This window comes from Cynara cardunculus (genome assembly GCF_001531365.2).
Source record: "Cynara cardunculus var. scolymus isolate 2C chromosome LG 16, CcrdV1, whole genome shotgun sequence".
Taxonomy (NCBI): domain Eukaryota; kingdom Viridiplantae; phylum Streptophyta; class Magnoliopsida; order Asterales; family Asteraceae; genus Cynara; species Cynara cardunculus.
The window spans coordinates 6270399-6281441 of record NC_037543.1 but is presented as its reverse complement, the minus strand read 5'-3'; the positions used below and the strand labels follow the sequence as shown (position 1 = coordinate 6281441).

The following is an 11043-nucleotide window of genomic DNA, read 5'->3' as shown; positions in this document are numbered from 1 at the left end:
AATGAAATCGACAGATGAAGGTGGTTTGCACGGTTTACACAAATGAGGGCGGTTTTCATATGATCACTCCTCTCTCTCTCTCTCTCTATATATATATATATAGGGTATATTTCAAATACAACCATGTCTATTTGTACAACCAATACAACCCAATTAGTTGAGATATTTATGGATATGATGGGAGTTCATTTATTATGATTTGAGTATTTTTAGAAGATGAATATGCTTCATTAATTATGTTCAATACTTTATATTAGGAAACATTCAAAAATTCTATGAAATCACATATTAATCAAATGAAATGGACGGTTGAGATTGAGTTGTATTGGTTGCACAAATGTCAAGGGTTGTATAATAACCAACCTCTATCTCTCTCTCTCTCTCTCTCTATATATATATATATATATATATATATAGGGTTGGGTTCACGTGAGACCAATGATTTTTCATGAGACCTGTAAGACCAATTTATGTTCATTGATCAACTTTATAAGCTAATGATCTAATGGTCTAAAGTTGTACGGTAACAATTTTGTGATTATTGAGAAGTCTCGTGGCATTTATGAATGTTCAGATTGTCAGATTGTAGATATAATCCAACGGTTGAGAATTGGTCTTTCGGGTCTCACGAAAAACCCTTGATCTCATATGATCCCAAGTCTATATATATATATAATATTTACAACATTATAATTTATAACCCAAAATATGTATATATCTTTTTTCCTATTTACATTCGAAAAGATAAATGCATATATTATTAGTCCAATTTAGAGCCAAAGCCAAAACTTAATCCAACTAGGTCAACCAAACTCAATTTGATTCCGATTCTACGCCCTTATTCCCTTAACACGACTACATGAGTGCATATGTATTTACCCAATTCGATTCTGTTTGTTGGACGCTACTCGTTATTGCTTATGTGTTGACAGGTATGCTCGTATATTGCTTCTGGACGACGGATTCTGCTCCTTTTACCTGATTTTTTTCAATAGGTTGCTTATGTCGTTTGCTTCTACTTGTTTCTTACTTGATTTATGTTGACAAGTATTTGTTCTTGGATATATTGAATTCAAGGATTTCCTAAGGTGAGCATGTGTTCTTGGATAAGGGTTAATTTATAATTGTAGATTAGGGTTTGAACAATTGAGCTTTAAGTAAAGGTTGGGTTTTTTTTAAGTTATGGCTTCTATCGATATTTACGAATGAACACGATGATCCATATAAATTTGAAGTCAATTGGTCGAATATGAAATAATTGGTGTATATATGTTCCATTCATTTATATGAGTACAACTTTTTCTTATGAAATAAGGGTTGAGTTGGGTTGTATTTTTGAATGAGTTGGTTTGGGTTGAAAATTTTCAAACTGTTTTGTATCCTTATGTTTCTTGAAAATAAACTAAAGACATAAGTTTGTGGTGACAAAGTTGGTGCAAGTCATCATGTTAAGGTCCTTCCAACTGCATGTTTGACACTGGTAGTAAGCACTTTTGAATGTTTGGATAAATAACTTATATCGGTGTCAAACTGGTAATAAAGAGTTTTTGAAGAAGTTAAACCCTTCTGACTTATAATAAGTTGATAAGTGCTTTTGTAGAAAAACATAAGTTATTTCAAATAAGCAATCCCAAACACCCCCTTATTGCAAGTCATAGTAAGGAGGGGCCGAGGGCAAGTGATTTAGAGCTTGAAGTTCCATTTAGAGGCACAAGCGGGGATGTCTTTATAAAGAGATACCATACTTTTGAAGATCGCTAACTTTGGTGGTTGATGCAACCCCCGACTTAAATCTAGTTATGTTAGAATCAGATAAACGTCTGTAGACGCTCTGATATTTAACTTTTGTCATTCGCTATCTGATAATCATTGTCACCTTTTGGGTGAATACTTTTATTTTGTGTAATTTGTCGTCGTCGGTTGCCCCACGTTTTAAATTTTCTGTCTATTTTCAATTTTAGTGTGTTATATAATTCTTATATTCAAATGGTGCTAATATTTGAAAATTTTAATAGACCCGAATTACAATCGTGTTTGTTCAAGTGGTTATGGGCATCCTTAACGGGGACTAAAGGACCGGTTTTTAACTAATATAGAATGGTAATGATAGATGTAGGATCGGTTATGACATATATAGGAGAGCGTGACCACTCGGTTCATCTAGACTTCAATCTTACATTCGAGTATTGTTCGTCATGAAATGCATCAACATACCGGTCGTTATAATTCACAACTTTTATTATGTGATGAACAATTTGAGTCATAGAAAAACTTATCTTATAAAATTTGCGTGACACTCAAAATGTTCTATATTTTTTATAAAAAAAAAGTTATATCTATTCATTAAACATCTGAGATCTCATCTCAAAGCACTGAATATTAAAATATAGTAACTGTAATTTGTCCCGACCTTGTTTGGAATCCGGCTCATCCGACTCGAACGAGGACGAGGATTCCCCGCTAAAACAGGTCCTAGGGCCAGGGATCCCCGGTAGACTCAAACCGAGGCTGGGGATGGGGTCGGGTATTATACCCCCGAACCGCCCTGTACCGGTATACTAATATTCATTTAATATTCATTTTGGGCTTGGAAATTCTGATTGATAGTGGGCCTCTGTTAGTCACAGTTGCTAATGTTGTTGCTTGTTGGACTTCAATTAATAAGAAATGGAAAGGAAATCAAATTATCAAACATCAAGCCATCGAGGCAGATCTCAATCTCAGTCTCTCATTCTCCTCCTCGGTAGTCGGCCGACAAGTCGCCAACACACAACGGCAACTCCAGCTCGATAGTTTGGACCGAGTCGGGGAACGGGAGAATGTCAAAAGGCAGAAACAAGAACAACCGAACAGGGGAGAAAAAAAAAGTAGAAAAAGTCATCAAAAACTGGGTTAATCCCCGCACCCGCCGGGACCAGGGTCGGGTCAAAGGGTCGTTACTAAAAACCAGGGCCAAGACCGGGGGTTACAAAACCCGCCCCATTCCTGCCTCGTTGCCATGCCTAACTGTAACTTGAATTAAAGAAAACGAAAATATTATTATTATTATGAAAATTGTTGTATTTATTTAATAATAATGATGGTGACAAAAAAATAATTAAAATTTGAAAATGACGTCTAATTAATTTTTTTCATAATATATCAAATAAGGATTTAATCCCATACTAAAGGTCAATAATTGATTACCTATAATAACAATCCAAGTTTTAAACATCAATAAATAGAACCCAACCTTTACACAAAACTATTATAAGGGATGCGTATTTATTGAAACGCAAAGATATACGCTATCTCCAATATACGGAAGATGTCTCCTGGATAGCGAATTCTTCTTCGTGCCTCTAACTAGCACTCAGTCATCACAGTGCTGCTAAGACCAAACCCTAACAAGGACTTGATGCACATGCCGACAAAGGAAAAATGTTAGGTTTAACGTCTAATGAATTCAAGTAGTTTTCATCCATTATATAAAACGTTAAAATATTAATACATGAAATGCATTTAGAATAAAAAGTGATATCTTTTCCTAAAACCTCCGTTTTCGTGATAAAATACTTAAATGGAAATACCTCACAACTGTGGAACCAAACCCAATACTCACACGAATTAGAAATATGATTGAAATCTAAATATCAAAAATATGGATATAACCTTTTCATTCAAAACTTTAACATTTGGAGGGGATCCAATATATCAAAATAGTAAATTATGGTTACCTGCCAAAACCCAAGTAATATCAAAACATGGATAATACACTATTCGAAAACAAAATTTAACAACAGGAGAGACCTGTATCCGTTGAGAGTGATGGGAACACGTGAGTGTGCCACTCGTACAACGTTGAACGTATAACACTTCATGACTTAAAGTCTAAATGTTCCTACGACTCCTTAACAAGTTTCACCTCAAGAGTCGGTTGTCCTTGGTGTCTATTCTTGCGAATTCCACCTCAAGGATTGACGCACTATATGTCTACCTAAGGTAACACCTCAAGCGGCGGAGATCATAGTGTCTACCCCTAAGGTAACACCTTAAGGCTCAACCCTCCTAGTGCCTACTTGCAAATTTTTAAAAGCCTCAGAGCAAGTTTCACCTCAAGAGTCGGTTGTCCTTAGTGTCTATTCTTGCGGATTCCAGCTCAACGCTCAACCCTTCTAGTGTCTACTTGAGGAGTTTTAAGGTCATGAAACAAGGGTCTCGGAGTTTTGCACCAGAATACCCACACGACCATTAGCACAAGACTGACTCACATGCCTATGGATCCAATGCACTATAGTTTAAATTACATGACTCCAAATGAATGACCAATGCACCCAAAACATGTAATTTTACAAATAAATATGCCATAGATGTATATACTCCAAAAACTCAAGATAAAACAATTTAAATCGGACAAATGTCCCTAAGACTCATCTGAGTCTAAACCGAACCAAAAACTCAATAAATCAACACTTATGTGATTACTCAATAAAATCCAACATAAGTCCATAAAATATACTTAACTGCTGTATATGGAAACATATACCTCAAGAATATGATCAAGTCAAAACCCATAATTGGTCGATGCAAACCATTTTCCAAATGAAATCATACTTTCACAATTCCAAAATGCATCATAACATAATAATATGCATTTTCTAAACAATTTATAAAACCAAATACATCAAAATGCATTACTACCAAAACAATCTCCATGTATGAGATGAATCATCAAAACAACCCACACTTGTGATTTAGTTATGAAAATGTCTAAAAATCACAAAATACGAGTATTTTTCAAGTTTTATAAACACATTATAAAAATGTAAACCTCGTCAACTAATGACCATATTTGATAAACATCAAGGAAAAAACATTTTTGGCATGTACATAATTTTTACAAAGCAACTTGAACTCACTTTACTAGATTTAGATTTAGGCTAAATCTATATTTTACCCCAATCTTATTATTCCTTAAGTGAAGGCTTTAGATCTACAAGGATCCATCACTATAAACTTCATCTAGTTTACAAACAAACCTAAAATACACCAAGAGTAACTCCCAAAATCAAATTCATACAAACCTTAGTCAAAATCTCAGATCACCCAAAATACCCAAAATTGGTCAAAATCCAAACATATATAGAATACACCAAGAGAGATGTTCTAAAAGACCAAAATGAAGTATTTTGACAAGTATAAAAGCTTAGAAAGGTAGAATAACTTACAAATAAGTTTTTAAGAAAACCCCAACATTTGGTCAACAATATTGGAAGAATGATGAAGAAGATGAAGATCTTGGATTTCAACCCACAAGACTTGAATCTCTAGTTGCCAAGCTCTTAAATGCTCTTGAAGAAATCAATTTGTAGGAGGTTGGACCAAAAATGAGATCAAGAGAGAGAGAAGTGAGTTGGTGAAGAAGAATATTTGATTTAAAGGAGCTGCAGGCCCAACAACTTTCTGCCCAGATGCTTGCGAGTGCGAGCAAAATAGCTGTGTGGTCGCGAGCAAAGTATAAATATAGTTCTGCCCACTTTTGGGGTTCGCTCGCAGGGGCGAGCAAAATAGTTGCGCGGGCACGAGCAGTGCAATTATCGATCAAAAGTTGATTTTTTTGCCAAATGCAATAACCAACATTCACGATACTTCTAAAAGCCTATATTAAGGCCAAAATACATATGAAACTTGAAATTATGGATACTAAAAATTCGGGTGTTATAGAAATTATAGTTCTTAGGTTAATATTCATTGTAGAGGAAGGGGGAGGCAATAGATTCATCTTAGGCGGTAAGCTGTAAGCCAAGGATTTGTAGGGCTTAGGGAAACGAGCAAGCCTCATTTTTTTTTCTAGCGGCGAGGTAGAGAAAATCCTTGCAATAGGAAGATGTTCGTTGCTATGACGAGTTCAAACTTGACTTAAGTCCAATCTTTTAACGTTCAATTACGTATTCACAAACTCACTTCTCTTTCAAGTTCCAATAAGATTGTTATGCTTGTCTCGTGATGACTTCTCGGTTTCTAGAGTAGAAATCTAGCTACACATTCTAAGCACAAATTATATGTATTGTTGTATTGTTCGATTCTATTAAGTCAAATCCTTTAGTAAGCTTGTAGAGGGGAGCTTGCCCAGTTTTCTCCCTACCTGCTTGTCCTATATAAAAAACAGGGTCATTCCCTCTTTGAAAAAACACTTCCAAACAAAAAACCTCCCCAATACACACTAATTAATCTATGCATACTGTTTATTCATACAGAGCTTAATGAAAAATCAACCAAACAAGCCTTATTGTTGCCAAAGTATCCAAATTGGTTAAACCGGAAATCTTTGTAGAATGAGTGCATTTGTACAGCTTTAAAAATGAAATATTCAACACATCTAATATAAATATAACATCCATTTTCTTGGCCTAAAGTTACAAGCTTTAAGAGTCCAACTCATTGCTCAGAGGTTGTAAGACCTAAAAAACATAAGTTTTCATGAATCACAATTTACTTTCGACAAAAAAACATTCAAGATTATTGAACGAATTCAGAAAGCTGATCGAGGGCAACTACAAGATTGCTAAGGCAAACGATAAGCTTATCACCATTAAGTCTAGTTAAGTCGATAGTAGACTCATCGTTCATCGAGTCCTCTTTCACGATAGCTTCGATCAGCTCTGCATTTTCTCTGAGTGTATCAGCCATCGCTTGTTCTTGCTGCTCTTGATTGGTTTCTTCAGGCCTCATGCTTCCATTCAAAATGTCGTTTGTTGGTTCCGAACAACTTTCTTCCACTTTAATCTCTTCGCTTTTGATGTGTCTCTTTGGCTTTGGTGTGTCCTCTATGCTGCGTTTCTGAGGTATTATCTTTGACCTTTGCTTTTTTGAACCTGAAGTTACTTTAAGGAAACAAAGTGAGTCAGTTTAGAACTTTCTTTAGCACAAGAGATCGAATTAAAATAAAGAACATGTTTCTAAACGAAAATCTGCTTAGAAAAGCCGAAAAGGGTACTTCTTTCCAAAGAAAGTTTCAACATTTGATTAAAAACATCATCTAATTGAAATGATCGACTGTCGGTCAAGCAATCTTGTGTTTAAAATCAAAAAATGTTGATCAAAAGAAGGTGGTATGTATCGCAATAGCACATATTAGTAAACAATTCAACTGTAATGTCGGGCATTTATAGCAAATGAGATGAAAAACAATTTTCCAAATGGTAATCAAGATTCTCTCACTCTAACTTTGAGGGCCAGAACCGGCAAATAAAGGCTAGGCCTTGGGGCCCTCCCGTTAGATCGCCAATTCAAGTCTCCGAAGGGCCCACTGGGATTTTCCTGTCTGTTGTCTTCATGGCCCCATGGGATTAGTCGAGTTGCATTCAAACTGGTCTAGACATCCACAATTATCAAAAAAGAAAGTTCTCTCACTCATTGGGGGTTGTGGACTTGAACTTTAAGAGACAGACCCCATAGCAGAAATCTAAACCGCCTATTGGCTAGGAAGAAGAGCAATCCCTAATATATGAGAAGACATATCAAGATCTCTATTGTTTCCACCAAAACCAAAGTTCTAATGACCAACATAAGTAGCTCAGAAGGCAACCACAAGGACTTGTAAACAATAAGAAAAGCTGAAATTGGAATTAACCTGAAGAGAAGAATCTCCTGAAAAACTTGTCATATTGCATGTAAACATGTTATATGGCTTTTTTAGAAAGTTGAATACAAACAAGTCCTTGGTTTTAAGATTCTTAACATAGAAGTACTGCACTTCTCTGCTATGAGATTAGCACAAAAGTCGGAGGAACTTCATCAGTTCTCTAAATTCATCTTGAATTCTGGAAACATAGAAAATGGAATAGTTAGATTCAAAGGGTTTCTCCATGCACATCAAAAAGTTCCCTGCTGGCAACAAGGCCCCACTTTATGTCATAAGTAAACACAAAGTTCTTTCATTATCAATTATTATATACCTATAGAGAAAATTTGTCCAAAAAGTAATGAAATAATCGACAAATCTCACAATATTCCGTTGTTTATGATCAAGGTATGCCCTTGTATTTAATCAATGATTCAAAAGTTGATTGTCTCATATACCTTCAATTCGTTGTCAACATCATTAAATGCATGCAGATTGCAAACTAAACAAGAATAACCGTTCCAAAACAAAAAATGGCACCATGTTATTTCTTAACGTAAAAGATATCTCCTTGGTTCCAACCATCAATACAGTTATAATCTGGAATAAACGATGTTTACACTTCACTAAAAAACATCTTAACCAAAATGATTCTTTATCCAATATTCTAGAAAAAAGAGGATAACTATATTAACCTTAAATTTTGAAGAAGCCCCTTTCCGTGACGAAGAGAAATTGCACACTGGAAAAAACTATGTTTACACATCACTAAAAAAACATCTTAACCAAAATGATTCTTTATCCAATATTCTAGAAAAAAGAGGATAACTATATTAACCTTCATGTTTGAAAGAAGCCCCTTTCTGTGACGAAGAGAAATTGCAAGCTGAACCTTTTTTTTGGGTATGTAAGATGATACAATTGAGATCTATCATGTGAGGGTAGATCATAATATTCAATATTATTAACTTGAAGACATAAAACCATGTGTCCTTCAGCATTATATAGAGTAGGAGATTTGTTGGGATCGGTTTATATGTAAACTATAAGGTACAATTTCATTTTGTTGCCCAATACTAAGGATATGGTGATGGCTTTAGTGGACTACACATTCCCGGTTACGCCAACTCAAAGAACTTTGATGTCCATAGAAGGCTTTGGTACCAAGAGATCTTCAACATTTCACATAGCATGTAACAACACAACTCTTATGGTCAAAACAAGCTCTTTTGTACATTCCAAGTATGGTCAAAACAAGCTCTTTTATATATTTAGAATGAAATATAAACAACCAGCTGAGGTTGGTTAGTTACAGCCAAGAAATAGAAGGCAATATTGTATCAGTTGTATACACTTCAAAATTTCTTCACCAACCCGGATTTCCAGATATAGAAAACTTATATGTAGATACAAACTTGTTCAAACAAAGCAAACAAAAAGGAATTATTGGGAACTCCATGAATCCTTCAAATTGGAGCAAAAATAAGTTCAAATTTGAATTAGGAAGCTTCAATTCCATTTGGGAATCTCAAATTCCATGGTACCAATGGGGATTTTCATAAGAAGGAATAGGCTGAATATACAAGCAATCAGAATTAACTGACAGCACTCTAAAAACAGAGTCAAGACTGTATAATCTGAAGAACCACAAGAACTAAGACTAATGACAGCATAGTTCTTGTAATCGCCTTCAAGCTACACGCGATATTTCATGTCAAAACTGGTATTTTCTGATAAAAATTTTCATCTGAACTTTTTAGGATTTTTGTAGCAGATATTACTCTATTGGTAGTATTCCCAATTTCACCATCAATTCTAAACTAAACTAGCAATTGATTGACGTTCAAAGTTGCAGTGGAGCTTATTTAACACAGAGAGAGAGAGAGAGAGAGAGAGAGAGAGAGTATGAAATGATATAAACTACATACCAGATTGTACCATGGAAGCAAGCACAGGCTCCGGCACTGCTTCAGGATCACTATCAGGATCCGTATCGCACCCACCTTCATATTCCCTAACGTACCATTCAATCACCTTAAACAAATCAGAATTGAAACTCGCCTTTTTCGACCCTGACTGTTTGATTTTCTTGTAATCGGAGAGCAAAGAATCCCACTTCCTTCGACACTGGTTGAGGTTGCGATTGACACCCAAGGCGTTGCAATTCTCGACGATGATCTTCCATTTCTGAAAGGAAGCAAGGGTATCGCGGCAATCAGCTTCCACAGCAGAGACCTCGTTGACTAGAATTAGGGATTCCTCGACGGTCCAATCCGGCGCCACCTTGGATCGAGTGCGAAGGGCACCAACGCCGTCCTGCTCCATGGTTATGGTGATAGTGATATGGTCGATTCCCTGAGCTAATAAATCTGCAAGTTTTACCGTACTGATCTTCCATTTGTGCGGTATTATTCAACACAGTTGAAAGAGTATCAAGAATGGGGATGTAGCTCAAATGGTAGAGCGCTCGCTTTGCATGCGAGAGGCACGGGGTTCGATCCCCCGCATCTCCAAGTTTTTGCAAAATTTTCATTTTCTTTTGATTGATTTTTTTATCATATCATTTTTTTTATTCAATGAAAGAAAATATTATTTGTCAAATATTAACAGATTTATGTCACGTCATTCTTTCAGATTTTATTTTTAAAGTTTAATTCTTGTTAACATTAATATGTTATTAGAAGAATACTCGTACAATGTAACGCGATACATTTCGATTTTAGTGTTTCATTTTTTTTGTCTTAGTCGATGCTATAATACGGTTTTTTATGTGGTTTTGAGAAAACGATAATGTTTTTATTTTTGAATAAAATATAAATATGAAGATATCATAAAAATAAAAACAAATATTGATATTAGTACCAGACTAACTATTTAAAATTCCTCATTTTTTTATGTATTTCGTTAATTCATTTTTTTATTTTTATAAAGATAAAAATAATTAAGTATTTTGTTAGAATTTAATGATTATTTTAATTATATTTTAGTTTTTTATATTTAAAATGAAATGTTTATCCTTTATTTGATTATATTTATCTGAAGTTAATTATACGAATTCAAACATGAAACTTTAATAAGTTGTACTTACGCATATTGTAATCTTGAATTTTAAGTAATATGCATCAAGAAATAATACTTCACGTATAAAAAATAGTTTTTAAGAGTTTTTGATCAAACGCTTTATAACATAACTAGAAGGGTACTCGCGCAATGCAGCGAGATACATCTTCATTTTAATATTTTGTTTTATTTTTTGTCTCTATTGATGTAATACGGTTTATGTAGTTTCGATAAAGATAATGTTTTTACTTTTAAATAAAAATAAATTTGGAAATATATCATAAAAATTTGAAAAAATACGTCGACATTAATATTAAATATTAATATTTTAATATTTTATTTTATTCTTTATCTCATTTGATGTTATAATATGGCTTTAT

At 34.5% G+C, this 11043-nt stretch overlaps 1 protein-coding gene and 1 non-coding gene across 3 annotated transcripts; one reads left to right on the top strand and one right to left on the bottom strand.

The window, feature by feature from the left end:
- Positions 1–6288: 6288 nt before the first annotated feature.
- LOC112528939 (trihelix transcription factor ASR3) lies at positions 6289–9946 on the bottom strand. 2 transcript variants are annotated; one of them, XM_025139989.1, is made up of 2 exons: positions 9532–9935; positions 6289–6854 (listed from the first exon to the last, which is right to left on the bottom strand). In XM_025139989.1, the coding sequence occupies exons 1-2, from the start codon at positions 9926–9928 to the stop codon at positions 6499–6501; spliced, it is 753 nt and encodes a 250-aa protein (XP_024995757.1). In that variant the 5' UTR covers positions 9929–9935; the 3' UTR covers positions 6289–6498. The 2 variants fall into 2 exon arrangements, with proteins under 2 accessions (XP_024995757.1, XP_024995756.1); XM_025139988.1 differs by having other exon boundaries at positions 6347–6863; positions 9532–9946.
- Positions 9947–10043: 97 nt separating this feature from the next.
- Positions 10044–10116, top strand: TRNAA-UGC. Its single transcript has one exon. It is a non-coding gene; the product is annotated as a tRNA-Ala (tRNA).
- The last annotated feature ends 927 nt before the right edge of the window (positions 10117–11043 follow it).

What these genes read in the sequence shown, in the direction of transcription:
- LOC112528939 (XM_025139988.1), bottom strand. Translation starts at nt 9,928, where the DNA reads ATGGAGCAGGACGGCGTTGGTGCCCTTCGCACTCGATCCAAGGTGGCG. An exon ending in TGCTTCCATGGTACAATCTG is followed by an intron (nt 6,864 to 9,531) that starts GTATGTAGTTTA and finishes GTTTCCTTAAAG; the next exon opens with TAACTTCAGGTTCAAAAAAG.